The sequence below is a fragment of the Mustela putorius genome, unplaced genomic scaffold, assembly GCF_011764305.1.
Source record: "Mustela putorius furo isolate JIRA1106 unplaced genomic scaffold, ASM1176430v1.1 tig00000139_pilon_pilon_pilon, whole genome shotgun sequence".
NCBI classification, from domain to species: Eukaryota; Metazoa; Chordata; class Mammalia; order Carnivora; family Mustelidae; genus Mustela; species Mustela putorius.
This window is the reverse complement of record NW_025421293.1, coordinates 11728572-11752011: the sequence shown is the minus strand read 5'-3', so window position 1 is coordinate 11752011 and position 23440 is coordinate 11728572. Positions and strand designations below refer to the sequence as shown.

Genomic DNA, 23440 nt, shown 5'->3' with positions numbered 1-23440 from the left:
CCTCACAGAGCTCGTCCTTTCCAGACCCACCACGCAGCCACCTCTGCCAACAGCCTTTCCGGGCCCCAGGGCAGGCAAGAGCCCTACTTTCAGGAAGGCCTGAGCCAGGGCCATGGAGGTCACTAAACCCAGCCCACGGCTCCTTTTGAGGAGAGACAAGACACAAGAAAAGAAGGGCTCGGGTAAAGCTCTTCTACTCCAGAAGAGCAGTTTGCGGTGGCGTGCTGGGCGGCGCAGGCAGACTGGGGAGCAGTTACACACACACACACACACACACACACACACACGCATCCCAACTCCCCGCCCAGCAGCATCACAATGGCCACCGAACGCAGTCACACCAAGGAAACTGGCAAGTGATGTTCCAACTCAAGAATTCCTATCAAAGGGCGTCATTACCAGCACACTGCTGCTGGCTTCCCCCAAGTCTCCTGCCTTCCTGCACAGCGCGGGAAGGCCAGGGTTCCCAAGCTTTCCGGGGAGAGGATCACCCAGCTTTAGGGAAAGGGGACCATCAAGCGGGCACAGCTCTGGCCCCTTCCAACCTCAACCCAAACGTTCTCATGCCATTTTGATCCGTTTTATAAATGGGGCTGGGCTGTCCAGCAAGATCTCATTGGAAAAAACGGCTCCACAGCCAAAGACTGTAATCCCGTGATCTGATAAAATCCACGCTGAACACGAGGAACAGTAACGGACCAGAGCTAAGCTCTGGCAGCACCTACCATCTCCATGCCCACAAGAAACTACATGGGCACGTGCACGTGTCGGGTGCGGGAGTGAGTCAGAGGCAGAGGCAGTTTCCGTCCTCTGGCTGCCTCCGCCTATACCTACCTATGCTTTCCACTCCAACTAAGACCCCAACTCCAGGATGGCCTCAGAACTCTAGGCAGGGGTAACACAGACAAACCCCATCACACCTGTCCATCCTTCCCAAGCCCACATCCCCAGCTGGCAACACTGAGGTTGATGATGACAGAGCTGGCTTCCCACCAGGCATGCATGTCTCCCAACCCCAACAACCCAAAGTTGAAAAACAAAGCCGTTTTCTCTCTTCCTGTATCCTGCCACCCATCTCTGTGCTAGAAAACACTCTTGGCTTCTTTGTGACTGCGCCCTCTCATCTACCTACAGAAAAGCCTACGTGAAAAATACAAACGAGGGATGCCTGAGTGGCTTAGCTGGTTAAGCGGCCGGCTCTTGATCTCAGCTCAGGTCTGGAACTCAGGGTCATGAGATCGAGCCCCACCTTGGGCTCTGCACTGGGCATGCAGCTTACTTAAACAAGGAACTCTCCTCAGAGCCAGCTACCTACTATAGCCAGCATCTAGTTGGACACAGATCTGATCGCTCTGCTGCAACTTTAACTCCCTTCTCTCACCTGGACAGTGGAATTTTCGACACCGGTGTAATAGACAAGCAATCCGAATATGGCTTTGTGCGTGCAAACATTTGCACACAGGGGACTCACTGGCTCAGAGCAAGCCAAAGACCTCGGAAACTGAGCTCATTTCTGGCCTCCAGATGTACAAGGACAGAATACTTCTTGCAGTCAAGACAGCAACTCCCCATTCCCTCCAACATTCTAAAACCCAGAGATGAAAATATCAGAGAGTCCTTCTTTCCTCCTCCTCTGGGACTATGAGTTCTGAGATGAGCTAGTCGTATCATACCCATCCAAAGCTGAGGGCCACAAAAGCTATGGCAATCAAGCATGTCCTCAACACATAAGGCACAAAGGAGCTGTTTACCTCACATATTTGTCTCTACGTCAGCCCTAGAGACCCATTAGTCCTGAGTAACCAAACATACAAATGTTAAACGAAAAAAACAAAAACAAAAACAAAAGACACCAACAACAGCAGCAGCTTAAACTTATGCCACAGCCAGCTTTTACCAACGTGAACTCACTAGAGCTCACAACAGTCCTGTGAGGGCAACAAGAATTTAACTCCAAGTCCATAAACACTTTATTTCCTTTCCTCAAGAAAACAAACTTTAATAGCATTACAGGTGTCTACCTTCCTGCACTTCACATCCAACCACTCTTCCTATAAACCAAGAAGAGCCGATCAAAAGCCCAGATACCCACATCCAGGCAGTCCAAACAAAAAAGCCCTCCACCTGAGTCAGGGCATGGGGACTCCCGCAACAGACCCTGCTGAGGACTGGTGGGAGCTGCATGCGAAGCCCCTCCAGGCCTTTCTACAGCAGCCACTGGCTTTGTGTGCCTGGGTTCTGGGCATTTGGGGCTCCACTCACACACACACCAAGGAGCACCTACTACCCACCACCACAGGCCCATGGAAGACCAGCCATCTGCACACACAGCATCTGCCGTATAGCGTCCCAGAGCCAGCAGAGACTGCACACAGACCCGGGAGCACCTATTATGTGTCACTGAAGGCTGTGAAGGGCCAGCCATCTGCCTGTGCACACGCCCGCGCACACACACACACACACCCTACACACCTACTACACACCACTGAAGGCTGTGAAGAGCCAGCCTTCTGCTCAGGCACACACTCACACACACACACACACACTCACACCCAGGCGCACCTACTATGCGCTACCTAAGGCCATGAAGGGCCAGCCATCTGCCAGCGCGCACGCACACGCGCGGACACAGAGCACCTACTACGCGCCACTGAAGGTTGTGAAGGGCCAGCCATCTGCCCGCGCGCACGCACACCCAGGCGCACCTACTATCCACCACCGAAGGCCGTGAAAGGCCAACCATTGCGCAGGCGCGCACGCACACCCAGGAGCACCTACTACACGCCACAGGAAGAGGCCCCAGGCCCAAGTCTGGGGACCCCGGCTCAGGAAAGCCGCCTTCCCGAGGGCCCAGGGAAGGAGCTCCCATGCAGCAGGCTCCAGCCAGTGAGACGACCACGAGCAGCCCCCCTCAGTCCAGCAACAGTTGCGCTTCCCGGTGCCTCCAGGTTCTACGCTCCCCACCCGGGCGGTCCACCCCCGGGGCACAACGTAGGGCAGCCACCTGGAGTGCTGTGGGAAACACAGACGCAAACACGGCCGCACAGCCCTCAGTGCGCTGCCCAGCACCGCCCGGCACGGCGTGCGCTCTGCGAACAGACGCTGCTCCTCCGAACGCCCCGCCAGGGGACTGAGAGCCGCCTGTGGGCGGAGGGCGCAGGCTCCGCTCTACGGTCGTCGTCGCCGTCGCAAACGGCCGCTCGAGGCTGAGCAGCCGCTGACTCTGTCGCGCAAAGGCCTCCGCACCGACTCTTCTCTGGCAAAGGCGCGAAGGACCTCCACAAGCCGGCGGACTTCCCCTCCCACCCACCAATCACAGGCACTTCCGCTTTCCATACCCTCCGCCCCCCCACACCCCACCACACTTCCGGCCTAAAGCCCGCGCAGAAGCAGGAGAGACCTTGGAGCGCCCCTGAGAGAGAGGAGACTGAGGAGAGAGGAAGCGGCCCGGGGCGGCGCGGCGTCTGCTACTTACTGTAGGAGTAGCTGCTCACTTCTGAGGCGAACGGGGAGTGGGCCGACTTGGGCTGGCCTCTGGCCTTGAAGCCCACCTCCATCTTCCTGGCTTTGGCGGCCCTTTTGTGTTTACCTTCTCTGGAGGCTTTGAGGGACAGACTGAGGCCTTTGGCCAGCGCCTTCCTGTCCTTGCCCAGCAGGCTGTCGTAGGGCGTCAAGTACCTGCCGCAGCCCCCGCTCGCTTTGGACTTGCCCCCAGAGCTGTCCGAGAACTTGAAGGGCGACTTGAGCTTGTCCTGCTTCGTGAGCGACAGGGCCTTGTCCAGCTTGCTGGCCAGCTGCTCCTGGTCACTGGCCATCTTTTTCTTTTTAATCTTCAGCTGTAGAGGGAAGTCACGGGTTAAGATGTTTGGCGAAAGGACGAGAGTGGGCTTCAGCGCACGGGCTCTGATGAAGCGGGGCTCCGGGCCCTTCTCCCTGCCTCCGTGGCCTCCAGCAAGTTGCTCAACCCCTCTGAGCCTCTGTTCTCCCCGGTCCGGAAAATGGGGAGAATTACAGGCAGGCCTCTTGGGGTTGTCGTGAAAGTGACCTGAGATGAGGCCCGTGAAGCTCTTATCACAGTGCTGTTACCCTGGGTGCAGCGATCGCTAATGCTGGCACTGCCACTGGCTCTCCCCGGCGCTCTCATGCCTCCTAGGGAAGCCCTTCAAGCAAGCGGCCCTGCTGATACTCCAGGAGGCGGGGGAGAGGGAGGAGGAGGCATGCAACCAAGACAGAAACCTCCAATCCTAGCACGGTTCATCCATTTAACTTGACCACCTAAAGCAGCCCAGGAAGACTACAGCACATCCTAAACTGGCCCATCCAAGTGAATAGGCGGGAGCTGACAAGAGAATGCCTCGGGTGTGCCTCGGATGCCCGAAGCAGTCAACAGCAGATTCGAGTTCTCAGATTAAATTCCTGGTTGCCATGTCTGCTGTAGTTGTTTGCTATCAAAAGGAAATGTGCAGGGGCGCCTGGGTGGCTCAGTGGGTTAAAGCCTCTGCCTTCGGCTCAGGTCATGATCCCAGGGTCCTGGGATCGAGCCCCCGCATTGGGCTCTTTGCTCAGCAGGGAGCCCGCTTCCTCCTCTCTCTCTGCTTGCCTCTCTGCCTACTTGTGATCTCTGTCTGTCCAATAAATAATGAATAAAATCTTAAAAAAAAAAAAAAAAAAAAAAAAAAGGAAATGTGCAGTTACAAAGCCATTAACGCCCCTTGTTTGAACACTTTAGCTGTCTTTTCTTTAATCGGTTAACGTATCATACGGGTGAGAAAGGAGGGATGGGGTCATTTGAACAGCCAAGAAGCATCCCTCACGATTTGCAAATAAAGGATCCTGACATACAGACTGGTTCTGTTAACTCCTCCTGGATCCAGTCTCCCTTATGTATTTCCCTCTGATGGCCAAATCAACGAAAAGAGTTCCCTTCTACGGAGCTTTATGAAGAGGGATGACAAGGTACATTAGTATTTAGAGACACGGGCCTTAAGTGGACGATTTCAATGCTCTGCAGAAATAAGAAAAATCAAGGAGTTGGCTCTCACCCCATTACCCCTGGAGAGTTCACGAGGAAATTACAATGGCATCAAGCCCTTGTTTCTCAGAACTACGGAATGGTGAAGCTGCTCATTAGACAGTTACACTGTTAAACAACAGTAATTGCATTATTTGGTTAAGAACTTGCAGCCTCTCTCCGTGGCTTCAGCAAAGGGTCATGGAGCACACACAGGGGGTGTGGCTTTCAGTCCCAGCTCTACCTGAAGCTGTGCTACTTCTAAGTTTCTGACTTCCTCTGGGCCTTGATCCATGCCCCACCCCACCCCCCAGCCCAATAAAACTGGAGGACAGTCCCTCTGGCACTAAAGCAATTATTTCTACAGTTTCTGTGCAGGACTAGGATGATCAACAGACCTGTAGAGGGAGTGTGAACTCTGGCACACCTTCCAGACCTTCTACCCTAGGATGGCAGCTTACTGACCTGACTCATGAAATCTGATGAGGATTCGTGTTCGTCCCAAGGCTGGCTCCTGCCCCTCGCTTTCCCCGTGGCAACAAGGCCATCATGTTCCTCCTCAGGTCCCTTGTGCCTCTTCCTCATGCCTGCTCCAAGCTCGTACTCCTCCGACGTCAGCAGAGGCTTGCTGCTCAGCCTGAAACCCAGATGCACAGCTGGTCAACACCCTGGCCAGCAAAGACTCAAGGGGTGGGGGTGGGGGTGGGGTCCGCCCTCACGGCCCTGAAGGCTGGACTCCGGATGTCGAAGCACAGACAGTGATGGCAGAGTGACGAATCTGGGGAAACAGATCCTGCAAAGCTATGGTGCTGGGATTCTATTTGTGAATGGGGCAGAATGAGTTTAATAGGAAAGAAGAAACACTTCTCCACGGCAGTATCCTCTGCTGGCCTCTTTCTCGCTCGTGCTTCTTCATACATACACTCACTCACACACACATGCACACCCCTTATCAAAACATGCCAAGAACAAGGATCAGAAATGTCAAAGAACTCCCAGAACGGGAGGGGGATTAAGGGTCTCCAGCTGGTCTCCTGCACCCCTGGGATTAACGCAGTCAAGAATACAGTCCCAGGTTGAAGGCTTCTCTTACCTACTTTAAGCTAAACCTTCACAAGTAATAAAAGCAACTAATATTTACTTGTTGCTTACTATGTGCTTTTTCCCAGGCCAGGGCTTTATATTCCAACCACAACAATGTTCTACATGCTGGTTTCTTTACACAGGGGGAAACAGGCTCCAAAAAGCTAGCACACAGCCCAAGGTCACAATAAACACTGGATGCAGGTGTGACGCAAAAGCAGGAAAGCGTGCCCATCTCAGGGGGCCGTGCTCCGACGCAGGGGCTGCCTGCTGGCGACCCCAACCTCTGCTGTCTTCAGGAACTGCTTCCCTACCCTCCTTTGGCCAGCTGTAGGGAATTTCTTCCGGTCTTCATCCTCTCCTCCAACAGGAACATCCGAGAAGGATAAATGCAATTCATGGGGGCCCTTGGGGAGGCCTATGGCCAACCCACTGCCTCTCCTGTGCCTTCGGAAGCCACCCTGCGGCCCCCTCTGCTTCCTCAAGCCAAGCACCAGGCTGCCTAGTGTCTGCCCTGCCCCAATAACCCAGGCCGAGGTGCATTCCAACCCCGCTGCTCTGATGGGCCTCATTCAGCTCATGCTACTCCCGACACCCAGAAGATCGGAACATCACCCCCTAGCCCAGCCCAGAGGAAGAGCTCTCATTCCAGCCACCATTCAAGAAAACCTCCAGAGGTGCCACACGCAGTTTCTGCTACCACTCAAGGAACACACAAAGGAGCACCCCTGGGTCACAGGCTCAGGTGCAACAAGCCAACGGGTCAGGCCAGGAGGACAGGAATAACACTGTCAGTCACACAGGGAACCAAGTGACAGCACAAGTCAGAGCCCGTCCTGGCGGGGCTGAAAGTTCAGCGAATCCCTCCGTAGGGAGGAGGTACGTGGAGAAGGGCAGGAATTCGTCCCTAACCCTGAAGGAAGCAGGTGTGGCAGGAAGGTGGGGGAAGGGCTTGGCTGACAGCACGGACACCTCTCTCCCTGGGCTCATCTGCCATTCACTGCTGGGGGGATGAGTCTGCCTGTCCGTTCGCCACTCGCCTGGCTCACCCTCCTGGCCCGGGCAGCGCACACTGTGCTCCCTGAGAGCTACCAACCAGGCGGGTCAGAGTCCGAGGGACTCGAGGTCCCCGGTGCCCAGACGCAGGCCCTATGCGGGCCTGTGCTCCTCCCCTCCGAGCTCTATGCCAGTTCCCGACCCACCGAGGGGCCAGCCTTACTTTCCGCTACTGTTGCGGCTCTTCCCTCTCTTGCGGGGGGGCGACAGGGCGCTCAGGGCGTGGGTCCGTTTCCTCGGCCTGCCAGGGCCTCTGCGTGCCAAGCTTCTATGGGGTTCCTCGCGCCTGTCCCTTAAAAAGAATCACACGCTTGGCTGTGAACCTGGGGGGTAGAGGGGGCGCGGAGGAGGACACACGATACGCACACGTCACTCAGGTCCACACACACCTCTAATGGCCTACCACAGCCAACCTACTGAGCACCAACGCCTATGAGAGCCCAAGCAGGCCTCCGCCTGCTGCGGCCTTGTCACCGGGCCGGCCGGGGCCGCGGGATGCGGCTGGGGGCACACTCACTCGGGGTCACGGCGTCTCTGCAGCTTCACCAGCTCTCGCTGCTTCTCCTTGTACCGCCGCTGGACCTCGGCCAGCCGCATCCGGAAGTCCAGCTCCATGGCGTCCATGCTTTCCAAGGACGACTTCATGGCATACATCTGCGGGGAGAGCGGGGTGAGAATGCCGACACCCACCAGCTCCTACCACCCGCAGGAGTGGCGAGGCTTGATGGTGACGGGGCCCTAGCTCGAACCCCGTCTCTGCCACTTATTAGCCAAGGCCGTGGGCAGAATGCAGAATAGGGATCAAAACCCAAGTCCAAAGGACTGAGCAAGGGCTGTGTGGCCCCGGACAGCTGCTTAAGCAGCATGGCCTGTCGCGTTACCCATCATTTATAGATGGAGGCTCAGAAACGTGAGGTGCTTGCCCGGGGCCCACAGGCAGCGAGGGGCACAGCCAGGGCTGCTCTTCCCAACCCATCAGGCAGTCGCCCATTGTCCCACGGATAAACTGAGACCCAGAAAGGGGAAAGAGTTCGCCCAGGACTGCACAGCAAGTCAGTGGCAGAAGCTGGTCTGAGATCAGGCCCTTCCAACTCCAAAGCCAGCCATGTCCCCAGCAAGATGGCATCTCTGTGGGATCCACCCCAGAGCCCACAGGCAGGCAAAAACACTCCGGGACACCTCACCCGTTCCTCCTTCTTCTGCATCCAGCTGTACTTCTTGTTGGGGTTCAGCTCCCGCGGAAGCCGCAGGTTCTTAAGTGGGTCCACGAAGGGGCTGTCCAACACCTCCTTCAGCATGTGGCTGCTGGCTGCCAGCAGGCTCTCCAGCGAGGGCCGCACCGCTGGGCCCCGCTCTGCACCTGCACATTGGGAGGCAGGTGAGCCCATGCGTCTATGCCTGCCCTTGGGGGAGGATTCTAGGCGTTGCCTGGGGGCAGGAATCCTGGACTCAGCAGCCAGCCCGACCCCAAAGAGGGAGGAGAATGAGGCCCAGGACCAGCTCAGGACTTGCCTAAGGCCACATGGTGGCCCCAAAGATGCTGACTACACCGCAGCCTTTCCAAGAAGCAAGAAATGGTGCATGGTGCTAAATGAGAACGAGCGAGAGCTGGGGAGCACACAGCATGACCCCGTTCCAAATGTCCACTGCTACACAAAGTCGTCGTACTTTCTGGAGTGTGCCTCTTTCCGCTTATCTGCCCTTTACATTTTCCATGAGGAATATGCACGCTTTTCACTTCCAGAAAAACAGGAGCCCAAGTTAAGTTTTATAAACTGTAAAGCTAATATGAGAACACAAGAAACACAAACCTGGCAGAAAGGGGTGAAGAAAGAACATCTTCCCCTCCCCAAGAGAGGTGCCCCTGCCACCAGAAGTGCCGAAGGAGACATTCTGGTAGAAGACCCCAGAAACATGTGCCCGTATTTGAACACAAGCAATGTCCATGGGCATCCTTTATAAACACGGAAGAACACCTCACCTCTCTACGCAGCATGGCAAAACGAATGTCTACCACATGTTATGAGCCTGAAATTTACAACACTGACACCTCTGCAGATCAAAGACACCATAATAACAGCAACTTTACATGGCCAGACCCAGTAACAGGTGCCTAAAATTCTCTGGCACTGCGGAGATTTAATCAATCTAAATAACTAACTCTTTACTAATAGGACATTTTAGTCATTTCTAAATTTTTTTTTTTGGTAGTGGGTGGATAGGCACACAGTCAGGACATGCATGTTCTAGGAGAATTCCCACCTGTGTGAGTAACATAATCGAGGTACGTACATTTCTCTGACAAATATTCCAGCCACCTCCAGAAAGGGCGCACCAACCTAGCATCTCAGCAGTGGCTCATGGGAGGTCATCTCCCCTCCAGTCTTTCCCAAAGTTAAATAAGTTTTCTTTCTTTTCTTTTCTTTTTTTTTTTAAACTGGTGTTTTCTCAGTGATCTAACGTGTGATCGGGTTTTGTGAGTGTACCTGAGATGCTAGTTTTTCACGTGCACCAAAGAAAAAAGTATATTCTTTACTACCGATGCGTATAGCTCCATAAAATCAACATCAGTGACTTTTCTCGCGTGGCTCAGGGCTTCTCGACCTTGGCGCCATCCAAGTTGGCTCAGCTCCTCCTCGGCCCCCCCACCCCAAAGTTGTGGCTGTCCTGGGCATGCGCTACAGTTGCTGCAGTGGCATCTCCTGCCTTTGCCCACTAGATGTCAGCAGTACTCCCCCGAGCAGTGACAACCAGGAGTGTCACTACCGACTAAGAGCCGCGGGTTCTGCTCTTCCATATCCTTGCAGAAACTGAGGAAGCAACCCAGTGAACCCCGTCAGCTCACAACGGGGGCTGGTGCGGGGCTCACAAGGTCCTCCAAGCCATCAGAGTCAGCTGCTGGGTAAGGCAGGAGAGGGCCACCCCGTTACAGAGGAGGGGACCAAGGTGCACCTTTGTCTCCTCCTTCGCCCTCCAAACCAGTCCTGCTGGGGCTCTCACGACTGACAGCCCAGGGAAGCCGGGATGACCCTAGACCAGCTGCTACGGGATGAACGGTGTCCCCTGCCAAATCCACACGCCTAAGTCCTGACCCCAGGACCTCAGAAAGTGACCTTATTTTGAGAACCTCTAAAGAGGAAATCAAGCTAAAGTCAAATTATTAGAGGAACCCTAATCCAGGAGGACTGTGTCCCTAAGGGAAAGGGAACTCTGGACACAGGCACAAAGGGGCAACCAGGCGAGGACACAGGAGAGACCTCCACAGGACCCAGCCCTGCTTGCCCCAGGTCTAGAACTTCGCCCCCTCACCCAACTAGGAGACAACACGTTTCTGATCTCTGAGTCCCACAGTCTGTGGTGTCTGTGACAGCAGCCCCAGCTAACCAACACACCAGCCTTGTGGAGGTACCAGCACGGATGTGACCCATGGGCCATGGGGAAGCTCTAAGTGCCACCTGGGGCCTTTTGTGGAGGACTGATGCTCTGTATCCTGTCAGCAGCTGCTGGGAAGAGAAAAGGGCTACCAGAACCTTCAGCACACACAACCCCTACACACCAGCACCTCCCAAGTGCACTAGTCAGCCCAGGGCCACAGATCCAGCCCAGGGCCACCCAGCCAGCCCTGGACCACACCTCCTCAGCAGAAACCACCTGCAGGTCACAAAGTCTCCCCCCGCCAATCCCCAACTCCCCACCTCCTGAAAAGTGCTCTTCCACAGGTCAGGCCAGGAACCTTGGACTTGCTCTTACACCCACCCAGAGTCTGGCAAAAGCCCACTGGCTGCACCTTAACTTCCACTCAGAATCCTCCCGCTCCACGCCTCCACCTGCCCCACCCCACCCCCAGGGCCTGGAGCCTCCTCCTGGGTCTCCCTGCATCCACCCCTGTCTCAGCATCAATTATGCACACAGCCCCCAAATGACCCTACTGAAATCTGATCCTATCACTGGAACTCCAAACCCTCTTCCAGGAGGGCCCGGGGACCCCATCCCCTGCCCAACCCGCCAAGCTCCTTGTGGCCACCACTTTCCTCCTTCCACTCCACTCTACTCCCAGCCTCCTGGCTCCGGTTCCAATGTGCCACACACAGAGCCACACCCACCATTCACCTCAGGGCCTTTGCACCTACTGTTCTGTCAGCCTGGAATGTTTCCCCCAGAAGAGTTCCTCCCTGACCTTCCTCAGGTCATTTCAATCAAGAAGAGGATCCCTGGCCTTCTCGCCTCCACCGTGTCCCCTTCCCACTGTGTCCACCTATAACTGCCTGTCACCACCCAACAGTGCCAAGGGCTGCACATGGACAGCCTTGTCTAAAAACCGTGCCGGCACACAGTTAAATGAGGCAGGGGCGGGCAAAGGAGCAACGGTGGGCAGCAGTCCCCATGCCCCATGGGCAACCCATCTTCAGCCCCTCCTTCCCAACTGGGCCCTCTGCAGCCCCCACTGAAAACCCAGCACCTGCTGGCAGGACTCCAAGAGGATTTTCATTTTCTTCTGAAAAATAATTTTTTGTATGGAACTATTTAAACGAGAGAAAAGAAGTCATGAACTTTTCGACAACAAGAACCCAACAACAGGGGCACCTGGGTGGCTCAGTGGGTTAAAGCCTCTGCTTTCGGCTCAGGTCATGATCCCCGAGTCCTGGGATTGAGCCCCATGGAGCCTGCTTCCTCCTCTCTCTGCCTGCCTCTCTGCCTACTTGTGCTCTTTGTCTGTCGAATAAATAAATAAAATCTTTAAAAAAAAAAAAAAAAGAAGAAGAAGAACCAAACAACAGACCCCTGTGGGGGAGTGGGCGGCACCCGTCCAGGCTTCCAGGGGGCCACAGGACCATGGCAATGAACAGGCCTTGAAAATGTGGCCTTGGTTCTGACCTAGCCATTTTCCCGGGGAACAGACCCCCAGGAAAATCAGAGGGACGGCCAAGGATTTTTCTTCAGGCATAACCATCATATTACGTACAACAGCAAAACAAAACAAAACAAAACAGAGGGCAGTACCATCTAGGACTAAGTTACTGAAGGTTGGGCCCTCCACGAGCTAGAAAACTTGACTGTCCCTAAAAAAAATTGTCAAGACACACAGCTCTGAAAAATATTTCATAGAGATATGCTAAGTGAAAAGGGCGGCTCACAGAACATTGTTTACAAAACGATCTTAATTTTAGAAGTGGTGTGTGTACAGAAAAAGTTCTAGAAAAAATGCACCAAAACACTAGCAACACATTACCACCCTGACAGCTGTCGCCTGGGCCCTTCCCTCCTTCATGCCAGTTCTGGGCCGAGCGTGGGGTGGTGAGGCTCGCCTGGCCCACAGCTCCTTCTGTACACATTTCTTGGAACGCCCTGAGTTTCTGTGTTGAACACCAGTGGGTTTGTGCCTAGCCCAGAATTCACTGCCCTTCTGCTGACAGTACCTGTTTCCTTCTGAGGGCTACCCTCCCCTGCCCTCCAGAAGGGAGAGCCCCGTGAGGGGCAGTGAACAATCAGCCTGTTCCTTCCCAGCTCCCCAGCCACCCCTTGCTTCTGCAGAGAGCATGAACCCCAGGGAGCCAATGAGAATGAATCAAAGTTCATTTGCCAGAGGTACCCAAGAAAGCGGTGGCCTCTTTTTAGAGTCTGCAGAATCAGGTAGGCCTGTAGGCCTGCAAGGAAGTGCTGGTGACCCCCATGGGGGCAGTGGGCCTGCTGTGAATGAGGCCAACAGACAGGAAAATGGAGCAGCTGGAGAGAGAGATGGGGAAGGGGTATATAGGGAAAGAAACTCCTGATGACTTGAAACGTCCAGATCCAAGCTTTGCGCAGTGGCAGTATCGTAGCCAATGAGGTTTATCCAAGGCGCGATTATTGCTAATTGAAACACCCAGATCCAGCCATAGCTGAAACTTACTAATTATCACTGTACTTAGGTTCCAAGAGCCAATCAATTTACCCCACCATTTTCTAAGTTCAAAGGAGAGTTCCTGTCCCCTACAACACCAAGAATGGTGCCAGTAAAAAACCCAGCACTGACAGAACAAGGAGAAACGTCATCACTAAGAAACCCGTAGACCCGGCTGCATGGCAACATGAAGGCGCTTGGAACACTACTGACCTGTAACCAACTGAAATGGTCAATTTCATTATGTGGATTTTGCCTCCACTTAAAAAAAATAAAAACCAGACACAAATAAGCCATTTCCTGAGGATTTTCAAAATTGTTAAATTCTTACAAAAGAATTTAAAAATGTAAAAAAAAAAAAAAAGAGCCCCAGAAACCAAGCACACCTTGTGGCTCACCTCCCACCTCCTGGCTCCTCTTCTCCAGCTCCAGCTCGGCAATCTCGCTCAGCAGGGTGATCCCGTGCAAGAAACTCTGCTCCAGGACCAGGCTCTGCGCTGCCTCCAGCTTCTCCAGGGCCTGGGTGCCAGGGCCCGGGGAGGGCAGAGGCCTGGCCTGGGGCAGTTCCGCAGCTGCCGCCAGAGCGTTCATACCAGCCAGTGGGTCCTCCAGGCCGGGCAGAAACTGGTCGGAGCCTTCTTCCTCCAGGAAGCAGGAGCCGCTGGGCACAGGTGCGGCCTCCCTGGCCTCCAGACTCAGGCACTCCCCGTCCCCGGCGGGCATGTCACAGTCTGCCAACTCCAGGCTGGGCCGGGGCTCGCTCGGGGCTGCCTGTGCTAGGCCCTCCTCAGGCACCGCCTCCGCCATGGACACAGCCATGGGCATATCGACGGGCACCTCCACGGGCTCCTCCTTGGCCTCGACCAGTGTCTCTGGTGTCAGTCGCACCCCCAGGTCCGGGGTGGCTGTGCACGGTTCTGTCCGGCCTGGGGAATCGACCCGCGCTTCGGCCCCCTCCGCGAAGTCCGGGCCCCCGGGGGGCTCCATGCCCCCCTGCCCGCTGGCGCTCAGCGCCTGGGCCTCCAACAGACCACTTCCACAGCCAGCCACAGGGCTTGGGGCTGCCAGGGCTTCCTCGGGAGCCAATGTCAGGGGAGACTCCAAGGAGGGCACCTCTGCAGGGCCGTCGTCCACGTCCTCCACCTCGGCCTTCACCTCCCGTTCTACCAGCGGCTCTTCGTCGGGGCCCTCGCGCAGAGGCTCTGGGATCTTGGAGGGGGACAAGCGGATAGGCTTGTCTTCAGGCGACAGCGCCAGGCGCTCGGGCCCATCGGCCGGGAGCGGCACATCAGGGGCCCGGCCGTCGGCATCGGAGGCCGCTGTGGGCTGCAGCAGGAACGGGTAGGGCCTCCCGTAGTGCGGCGGCAGGGTTTGAAACGGGTACCTGGGTGGGATATCTGCCGAGGACATGGAGAAGTCAGCAGTGGCGCTCTGTCACATCTGACATCCCTCATGTCCTCATGCACATCCACCCACCAGCCAAGACAGAGACCCTGTGGCCACCCTCCTGTCCCGGCCAGCCTACGGAGCTGTGACCTCTTCCCGGCAGCATCTGGGGACATCGGCATGTCCAGACCAGAGAGAGAAAAGTCAGCCACCATCCTGTCCCCAAGGCTTCAGGTCTCAGAAGCAGAAATCATCATCGGCTTGCTTTCTCTCCCCAGCCCTAACCCCACAGGATCCAGCACGAGGCTAGCCCAGAAGCAAACACTCAGCAGACCGCCCACGGTCCTCACCCACCCAGGACATCTCCAGTCCACCATTCCCGCCCCATCCCGTTAGAGCAGAGCTGGGGCACCCAAGTTGTTGCAGTGTTGCCCTCCCCCCGACCTTCCTACTCTACCCTTCCCCCATCGAAGCGTCCTCTCCAAGAGCAGGACGGTCTGCGGGCGGATCTCCACAGTGCTCCCTGGGCTGACCAGGGGGAGATGGGCGCACACAGCACCTCCCGGGGCCCAGGCACGTACTCTGTGCCAGACATCAGCAATCTCCCTAGAGAGGGGCAGCCACGTGCCCCAAGGTCACACAGCGTTCTGGTGGCAGAATCTCAACTTGAACTCACATCCTCCCGGCCATGCTCTCACACTCGTAAGGGCCACCAGGGAGGAGGCATGCCATTCAGGCCACCGCTGCACGTCCCACTGACCCAGGCCGGGGTGGGGAAGAGCACTGTGCTGACAGCGGGGGGGCACCCCCAGAATGGGGATCCCCATGCTACTGTTCTCACTGTGCCCACTCAGCAGCTCCCGTGGGCCAGCCACAGTGTGCCTTACAGTTCTAAGCTTTGCTTGATCCTCAGAATGAGTCCTTCAGAAACAGTTGGGGTTTTTGTTTTGTTTTTTTAAACCATAGTTTCTGTGCCCGCTGTGGAACCCGCCGTGGAACCCGCCGTGGGACCCACCATGGGGCCTGAACTCATGACCCCGAGATCAAGGGTCAGACACCTTACAGATGGAGCCACCCAGGCACCCCAAGGTAGGTTCGAACGTAACTGTGCTCCCGAAGTGGGGCCCGAGAAAGGCCGAGCCCCCCATGCTCATGCGTTCATTCCAGAGCCTGGAAGCAGACCCGGCACAGGGCAGGCACCCAGCAGACAGAGGAAGGAAGGAAGGGCCGGACCCATGGAGGGTACATGGACCGGCGGCGGGGGACAGCTCTGCCAGAACCCGAGCCCCCTCCAGTCTGAGCAGCACGCGGCCCCTGGGGGTCTGAGCCTCACTCCTACCCGAGAACAAGGCCTGGAAGGGGCTGGGCGCTTCCTTCTCCAACTCCAAGTCCTTCTTCTCCACGACATTCTCAGGCGCCTCCTCCTTGCGGGTGATGCCAGGAGTGGGCGGCGGGGAGGCGGGCGGCGGGCTGCTGGGGTGGGAGCTGGGCGTGGCGGGGTAGGCATAGGTGGGTGCCTTGGACACATCCTCCAGTTTCTGGATGACCTTGGCCTTCAGGGCAGCCACAGGGGAAGCGCGGGGAGATGGTGGCGGGCTCATGGCCTTGCCGTAGGTGCCCGTGGGGCCAGCAGCCAGGCCAGGGGGCTTCCGAGGCAGCAGCCCAGGGCCTGGGGCAGCCAGGCCGGCCTTGCCTGCAGCCTCCAGGCTCCGCTTGCTCACCTTCTCCTCCATCTCCACCCGATGTTCCTGGGCCTTCAGCCGTTCCTGCTGGGGAGGCGGCCGGCACGCAGGGTGAGCACAGCAGGAGGCATCACCCAGCACCTCCCCAATCCCCGGGGGCCCCTCAAGCGGGGTCCAGGGTGCAGGCTGCCCACCCTCCCGGCCTGCTATGGACATTCCATCCTGACTCGCGTGTAACAAGCACAGCGTTCCTTGTGGAACCCCAGACAGGGCTGGTGCGGGGAGGGGGGGGCGCCTCCAGCCTGGCCCTGCTGGGAACCTGCTGTCAGGACAAGGAGGGCAGGGCAGAGGCATGAGGCTCCTGATGTTAAAGGAGACACCCCACTCCCCACACTTTGATGGCATTAGAATAGCTACCCTCACGGGGAACTCACTACCTACTGAGTACGCTCCTGCCTTATCACCTTTGGGTCTCAAAATGCCTGTGGTGGCGGGGGGGGGGGGTCTCTTCCTGCATTTGATGCTCTTTGAGGCAATGGAAGGACAGCCAGTGCTCATGGGGGAGGTGAGGGGGGCAGGGAGCCAGGCAGTCACAGAAAACATACTGGGAAGAAATGCTCCCAGCACCAGCCACTCTCCTGATTATTAAATCTCACTGATAATCCTGATGACGCAGAGTTACTAGTACTCTCCAGAGTAGGAAACCTAAGCCCGGAGACGTTACGTCATTCACTCAAGGGCACAGAGCCAGATACGCCAGAGCTGAGGGTCAAACCCCAGGCCCTGGCCCTGTCCACTGCCCTGCCTGCTGCTTGGGCCACCTCAGTGGACTTCCCTGGAGTGGCCACTGCCTGAAGGAAAAGGGACAGGCCAAGCAGCAGATAGATGTCCTGGAAGGAGGCAGGAGGAGGCAGGAAGGCTGTGGACTTCTGGGAGCCCACCCACGTGGGGAACCCCTCGTCTCCCAGCTCTTGCGATCAATCAACACGATGGTCAGAGGCCAGCCCTGGCCTGAGAAGGGAGCCTGGACCATGGAGCTGGCAGCCCGGCCGGGGGAGCTCAAGGAGGTGGTCAGCCTGGGCTCAGAAAACAGCATCCAATGCAAACTTCCCCAGTCCAGCAGGCTGCCTGGCCTGCCTCGGTTTCCCTGCTGCACCCTGTACCCTGCCAGTCTCCATCCACCTCTGGGCCTTGCTCACGTTGTTCCCTGTGCCTGAAGGGCTTGTCCATGGTCAACTCCTTCGGGTCTGTGGGCTGACGCTTCCTCCTCCTCCAGGTGGCCCTCCCTGACCACCAGCCCCTGCCCTCTTTTCTCCCTCACAGCTCTTAACTGCTGAGCTCCTGCCTGTGGAGCCATCTGCCTCTCGATCCCTGGGGGGCTGCAGCGGGCTCCCGGCCCCGTCACCACCCCTCCCCCCCACTCACCACGAGCTGGGCGCTCCTCTGCAGTTCCAGGGCCTGGGCCGCCTGCTGCTGCAGGTACAGGAGCTCCTGCTGCCGCAGGAAGCGCTGCTGGGAGAAGAGCTGCAGCTGCTGGGCGTGGTGCAGGGGGCCGCGGCCCGGCGGATACAGGGCAGCCCAGAGCGGGGGCGCCGCGGCCCGCTCCATCAGCTCCGCTAGGGGCAGGACGCACAGTGAGGCTGCATCCGCCCCCCAGCGCCCCCGGCCGCCCCCTCTGGAGGCGGGGCAGGGCTGGCCCGGAGCCTCCCTCTGCACCCACCTCCCTGGCCCAGGGCCCAGACCCAAGAGCTCCATCCACACCCCAGGTGGGATGTCCCGGGACTCTTAGGGCAGGAGCATGCCAACAGGGGGTCTCCAATCGCTTCCTCCCCACCACACCCAGTGGTCTGCCAAGCTGACTCCTGAGGGATGGGAGGCACCAGGGCCAGGGGGGAGGGGTGTGCAGGCCCCAGAAAGGAAAACCTGCTTTGGTTCTGGGTAGGAGAACATTAAAACCAAGACGCCTATGGATTTTTGACACGGGGAAGCCATGGACATCAGAACATCCTCGAAGCCCCGGTCTGCCTCCTACCCATGAGCCCTCCACCCAAAGGCCACCACTTACCAAAGTGAGGCAGGTGGTCGCTGGGAATGACCACCAGCTGGCCCGACTGGGGGTCCCTCACGAACTGGTAAGCTGATGGCAGGGAGCCCCCCAGGCCAGGCGGGAAGGCGGGCGCCATGCCCTGGTGCAGAGGAGGTGGGCCCAAGCCTAGGAGGACCCAGAACCGAGTCAAGGCCAAGAGCCGGGGGAAGGGGGGGACAGGCCCAAGCCCTTGCTGTCTGCTCCCCAGACTCCCACCTCCTCGGGCCTCCAGGCAGGAAGCTGAGGGGTGACAGGCTGCAAGCATGTCCACAGCCACCCACCCCTGGGCACCCGCTTCTAATGGGCTCAGCAGAGAGACCCCCAGGCGGGTGTCTTAGTGACCACCTTCCTCGGACTCATGAAGGAGCTCAAGTGCAGGGAGAGGATGCGAGGCCCAGGCCCTGGCCACAGAAGACAGGAGGCCGCTCTGGGCGTGGGTCCCACGAGCAACTCCCCTCCACCCACAGTCATGCCCCGGCACCAGCCCTGGGCTCCAGGCAAGAACATGTGGGGCCCACTCTATCCTCAAGCACCAGATAAGGGGAACTCGCGCACCCCACACCCACCGTAGGGGTGCCCGGCGAGCCACATGGACGTGCTACCCGAGCGGGGCAGCCAGGGATGAGTGCCCAGGTGGGCTGCGGGGTCGGCGGACCAGCGCCCGGAGCCTGCCAGCGATGGGCCACCGGTCACCATGAGGTTAGGGTTCAGGCCATTAGCAGCACAGCTGGTGGGGTGCAAGCGGGCCAGGTCAGCCAGCTCCTTACTTTCTCTGAAAGGGAAACAGGCATTGGCAACAGCCCCGTGGGCCTGGGGAGGGGATGGGGGAGAGGATGGTTATCCCCCCGAATACCCAGCGGACACCCAGCATGAAGAGGAACCAGCTCTGGCTCAGAAAAGAATGGCCCCCCAGGACCTCCCCCAGGAGGGGCGACACACACTCCCTGGAGAGGGACTGTGGGGCCATCTGGCCTAGGATCCAGGTCGTGGGCCAGGATAGCTCCAGCTCCCAAGACAAGAGGCCACACCCACTAGGGTCATGCGTCCCGGCCCCTGGGTAGCCCCCAAGCCCTCACCTGAGGAGCTTCTCCTGGTCTCGGTCCAGCCGCGCCCCCAACAGCCGCTCCTCCCGGTGCCTGGTCCTCTCATCCCCACAGTCACCATCGGCTCGGCTGTGCCCTGAGGGGAGTAGACAGGTGGTGACCCCCAGTCCAGGGCCCCAGCGAGCCCCCCTCCTGGCCAGATGTCCTTGGTGCCAGGCCCTTCCACACCCCACGGAGGGCCGGTCGATAACTCGCACTCCCACGGGGAACCCCCCAGCATGCTGTTAAGACGGATCCCGCGAGAAGGCCAAGTACATTCACTGTCGCAGCTCTGCTACTTTGGGGCTGGGAGGGCAGAATCTGGGGGCGGGATGGGTAGGACTGGAGGGAGGACCTCAAGCCAAAAAAGCAGCACAGCCAGACCCAGGTCCCCGGGAATCCGCCACCACCCTCAAGCCTCACGGAAGTCTCATCGGGGTGCTGGCTGCTGCAGACATGCAGCTCATCTTTCTAAAACCGAGACAGGAGAATAAAACCAGAGACAAGATGATCCACATGGGGGTGAGCAGAAAATGCAGGAGCTGCCACTGGGGCTCCCCTGTCCCCGCCCTTGCCCAGCACGCGCCACCCACCCAGGCTAGTACCACCACACCTCCCATGAGCTGCCCGGCCCCCAGAGACCCCTCAGAGCAGAGAAGGCATGTCCCCAAGTCCAGCCTGGCACTCAGCCAGTTAATCGAAGGGGGGGTGGGGCGGGGCAGGACCCCATGGAGGGCCCCCTCCGTCTCCTCTGTCCCTCCTCGGCCTGCCACCTTCCTCCCACTCTGGCCCAGCCCCTCCTCCTAGGCGTTTTCTACACCACGAGCTGGAACTCGGGACACATGTGGCAGTCCAGGGCACACTAGGGCATGGGAGGCAGCAAGAGACCACACAGAAAGCCCCGGAGACTTTCGTCAAAAGGGAAACCCACTGGGGCTGGGATTCATGCTCGGGGAGGAGGCCGCTCCCAGTCCCCCCAGCACGCAGGTGTCACTGCTCCAGCAGCAGCCCCCACCCTCGTGGGAAAGAACCTCACTAGGAATGCTGCCATCTCCTTAGTCCCCCCCCCCGTACCCCCAAAACCAGGAGCTCGCAAAGAACAGAGCCCCCAGGAGAGGTTCAGGGGTGCCAGGGCATCTCCCCGTCCTCTGGGGAAGGCCGGAGCCTGCCAGCCCCAAGACCAAGGGCAAGAGCCCTGAGAGAGCATGCCAGAGACCCAAGCCCATGTGCCCATGGACCAAGTGCACAGAGGGACAGCCAGCAGCCTAGCACTGGAGAAAGAACGGGACCCAGAGGCAGCTAGAGACACTGGGACAGTGAGAGCACCGCAAATGCCGGGGTGGGCGGGGCCAACAGGGGAGGGCGGGGCCAACAGGGGAGCGCAGGGACCATTTGGCGGATCAGCGCCAACAACAAGGGCATCTGGCAGCCTGGCAGGAGTGCGGGCGGACAAGGGAGACTGTGGCTTCATAGCCTGCCCCTGGGGGACACCGAGGTACATCCCTGGCCACCTGCTCAACCATTCAGCAAGACCACGGTCAGCAAAGGCACTGAGCAGACGCCGTGTATGCCAGCTCAACGTCACTGCAACCCCTCCGGGCCCCAGGCAGGGAGGGGAGAGGCCCTCCGTGGGAACACAGTGCCACAGCCAGGTTGGGCTGAGACCCAGCCAGGGTGCCCCTTGCCTCCGGCGTCAATCAATGTGGCTCCCGTATCCAAAGGGAGCCTGAGCCCACTAGCCCACTTCATTAAGGACTGGAAGGGGCCCTGTTCAGGGATCCCCCGAGGTAGGGAGGGCCAGAAGGGCAGCCCGGGCTGCAGGCAGGGCCAACATGTGGATGGCCACCCAGAGGCCTGTGACTGGGCTGGGAATTCAGCATGTGCGCCCAGCTTCCTTCTCCCAGAGGAGATGGCCTCCCACTCCCTGGGCCACCCTGGACTCAGGCACAGGCTTTGCACTAATTCCTGAAGTCCCCAAAAGGGACAAGTGCCCGCAGGGTATCCTGACTCCAAGTCCCTTGTCCTCTGGCCCGATGCCTCTCCATTGCTGTGACTGTCACCAATCACTCAGGGTGTCAGCGGCTTCCCATCTCTGGCCCTACCTCCCACGGCAAACCTGTCTGCAGCCCCACCCACCTTGGGGGACCCACCAACCCCAAGTCAGAGCCCCAGAGCAGCTCTCTCCAAATTCGGATGGTCTCTGAAGAAATACGACATGCCCACACTACCCAGGCTTGGCTGTACTACAGATCTACCCTCCTCCTCCCATGTCAACCTGTCACCTCTACCGCCCTTACTCACACCTGTCCCTCCCGCAGAACGCCAGCCCCATAGAACCATGCCCCTATGACCTTGGCTTCCTGCACTCCAGTCACCTCAGGGCCATACATGCTGTTCCCTCTACCCAGAGTGCCCTTCCCCAAGACTGCTTAGGCTCTCCTGTCAGAGCTCGGCTTAAAAGCCACCTCCTCCAGGAAGCCCTCCCAGACCATTTCTCCTCCACGAAGCTCCCTATTTGTCTCTCTCCCATCAGTGACCACAATTATGCTACTACCCTGCTTGCTGATGATTTGCCATTTGCTTCCTCCATAACCCTATGTACTGCTCTGGTTCAAGGAGTCCCGCTCCTGGCTGTGTACCTCTTCCCAACACAACACCTGGCACTGAGGGAGCTACTCAATAAATATGCAGGAAAGGAAGGAAAGAAAGAAGGTAGGGAGGGAGGAAGGGAGGAAAAGAAGAAGGAACCCTACAGATATCTACAGAAAAAATGAGCTATGTAGCAGGAATAGCAAGTACAAAGGCCCTGGGGCAGAAGCGTGCCAGAGAACATCAAGGAGACCATGGTGGCTAGAGAGACTTATAAGCAAGAGAGGTGCCTGGAGTTGGGATAACAGAAGAGGTGGGTACAGCCTACAGGGTCCTGGAGGCTGTGGAAGGGAACGTGGTTTAGATTTTGTTCAAGGTGGGAGGGAAGCCAGAGGAAGAGTGAACCAGAGGGCCCAATCACTCCTCCATGCTGAGTCCCAGGCCGGTGGGAGACCAGCTCCTCCTCCATGAGCCAGGCATGTGGGGCAGGGCCCAGAAACACAAACCTCACCCCAGCCCTTCTCTGCCCAGAAGGACCCTAGATCTTCTCTGTGCATCCACTCACTCAGGGGTCATCAACCCAGGACATGGGACCCAGAACTCAACCCACTCTAGATTAGGAAACTGAGGCACAGGAAGGCCAAGCAACCTGCCCAGGTCATACCCCGGACTGACAAGGCGGCTTCTCTGGCTGGGATTGGCATCGGAGTGTCTTCCCGGCCGCTGAGGAGCTGCACGGCAAGGTGCTGGGGACACGGCAGCACAGCTGTTATCACGCATTTGCAGCCCCGCCCCAGGGCCCAGGACCGGGAGGCCACAGCCTCTCCAATCCCAGTAGAGGCCAGGACTGAGGCCTGGTTCCCACGGCAACCCCATCCCGGTGTCCCTCTGGCAGATGTGGTGCGGCTGCTGCTGGCTCAGGCTGACCGAGCCCTCTCTAGGATCCGGGGCCATCACTGCTGCTGACACCCACACGACCCCAGCTCTGCCTGGGGTGATGCGGGAGCACCCCCACAGCCCCTCCTGCCAGAGTCCCCATCCCCATGCCTCCACCACAGCGGTGACACCAACAGGCAAGAAGAACACATAGGAGCCGTAAACCTGGGCCAAGGTTTGTTCAAGCTCAGCCTGCCCCTTCCAGCCCAGAGACCCTGGGCCACTCCCTTCACCTCCTCAGGGCCCCTCTCCCTGAAGGGGAAGCCAAGAGAGCAACAGATCCTCCTGCCAGCGGTTGCTGGGGGCCTGGGCTGGTTCCACCTAACGACCAGGTTCTCCCGGGGCCACCCACTGAATGACAGTGGCTGTGCAGGGTATCCGGGGACATAGCACCTGTCACTAGGGCTCATGGCCATAGGTCATGCCTGTCCTTACCCCATCTCCGGGCCTGTATGGGCCGCCAGGGGCATTTCTCCAAAAGATCTAGAACTCACAGGCGCTGACACAAGCTCTCAGACCCCAAAACGCTGAACGTGTGCCAAGAAAGGGCAGGCCTGGTTATGACACACCTACTGTGTGCCCAGCAGCTGCATGGTCAGTGCGGACACCAGGGCCCAGAAGGCTCGGGCCTCCTGTGTTAAGGTCACA

At 58.2% G+C, this 23440-nt stretch overlaps 1 protein-coding gene and 1 pseudogene across 2 annotated transcripts in view; one reads left to right on the top strand and one right to left on the bottom strand.

Annotated features, from left to right (window-relative positions):
- The window catches only part of TNRC18 (trinucleotide repeat containing 18), an 83137-nt gene that overhangs the window by 30237 nt on the left and 29460 nt on the right, over positions 1 to 23440 (bottom strand). Inside the window, exons 6-16 of one of the 2 annotated variants that reach the window (XM_045075151.1) lie at positions 19262 to 19364; positions 18752 to 18957; positions 18165 to 18311; positions 17525 to 17715; positions 15757 to 16186; positions 13430 to 14428; positions 8335 to 8510; positions 7668 to 7804; positions 7314 to 7442; positions 5477 to 5648; positions 3476 to 3836 (exon numbers count right to left, since the gene is read on the bottom strand). In XM_045075151.1, coding sequence (XP_044931086.1) covers positions 3476 to 3836; positions 5477 to 5648; positions 7314 to 7442; positions 7668 to 7804; positions 8335 to 8510; positions 13430 to 14428; positions 15757 to 16186; positions 17525 to 17715; positions 18165 to 18311; positions 18752 to 18957; positions 19262 to 19364 — 3051 coding nt within the window. Of the gene's footprint in view, positions 1 to 3475; positions 3837 to 5476; positions 5649 to 7313; positions 7443 to 7667; positions 7805 to 8334; positions 8511 to 13417; positions 14429 to 15756; positions 16187 to 17524; positions 17716 to 18164; positions 18312 to 18751; positions 18958 to 19261; positions 19365 to 23440 lie in introns of both variants that reach the window. The other variant, XM_045075152.1, reaches the window with a different exon arrangement.
- LOC123390743 lies at positions 12944 to 13063 on the top strand (annotated as a pseudogene).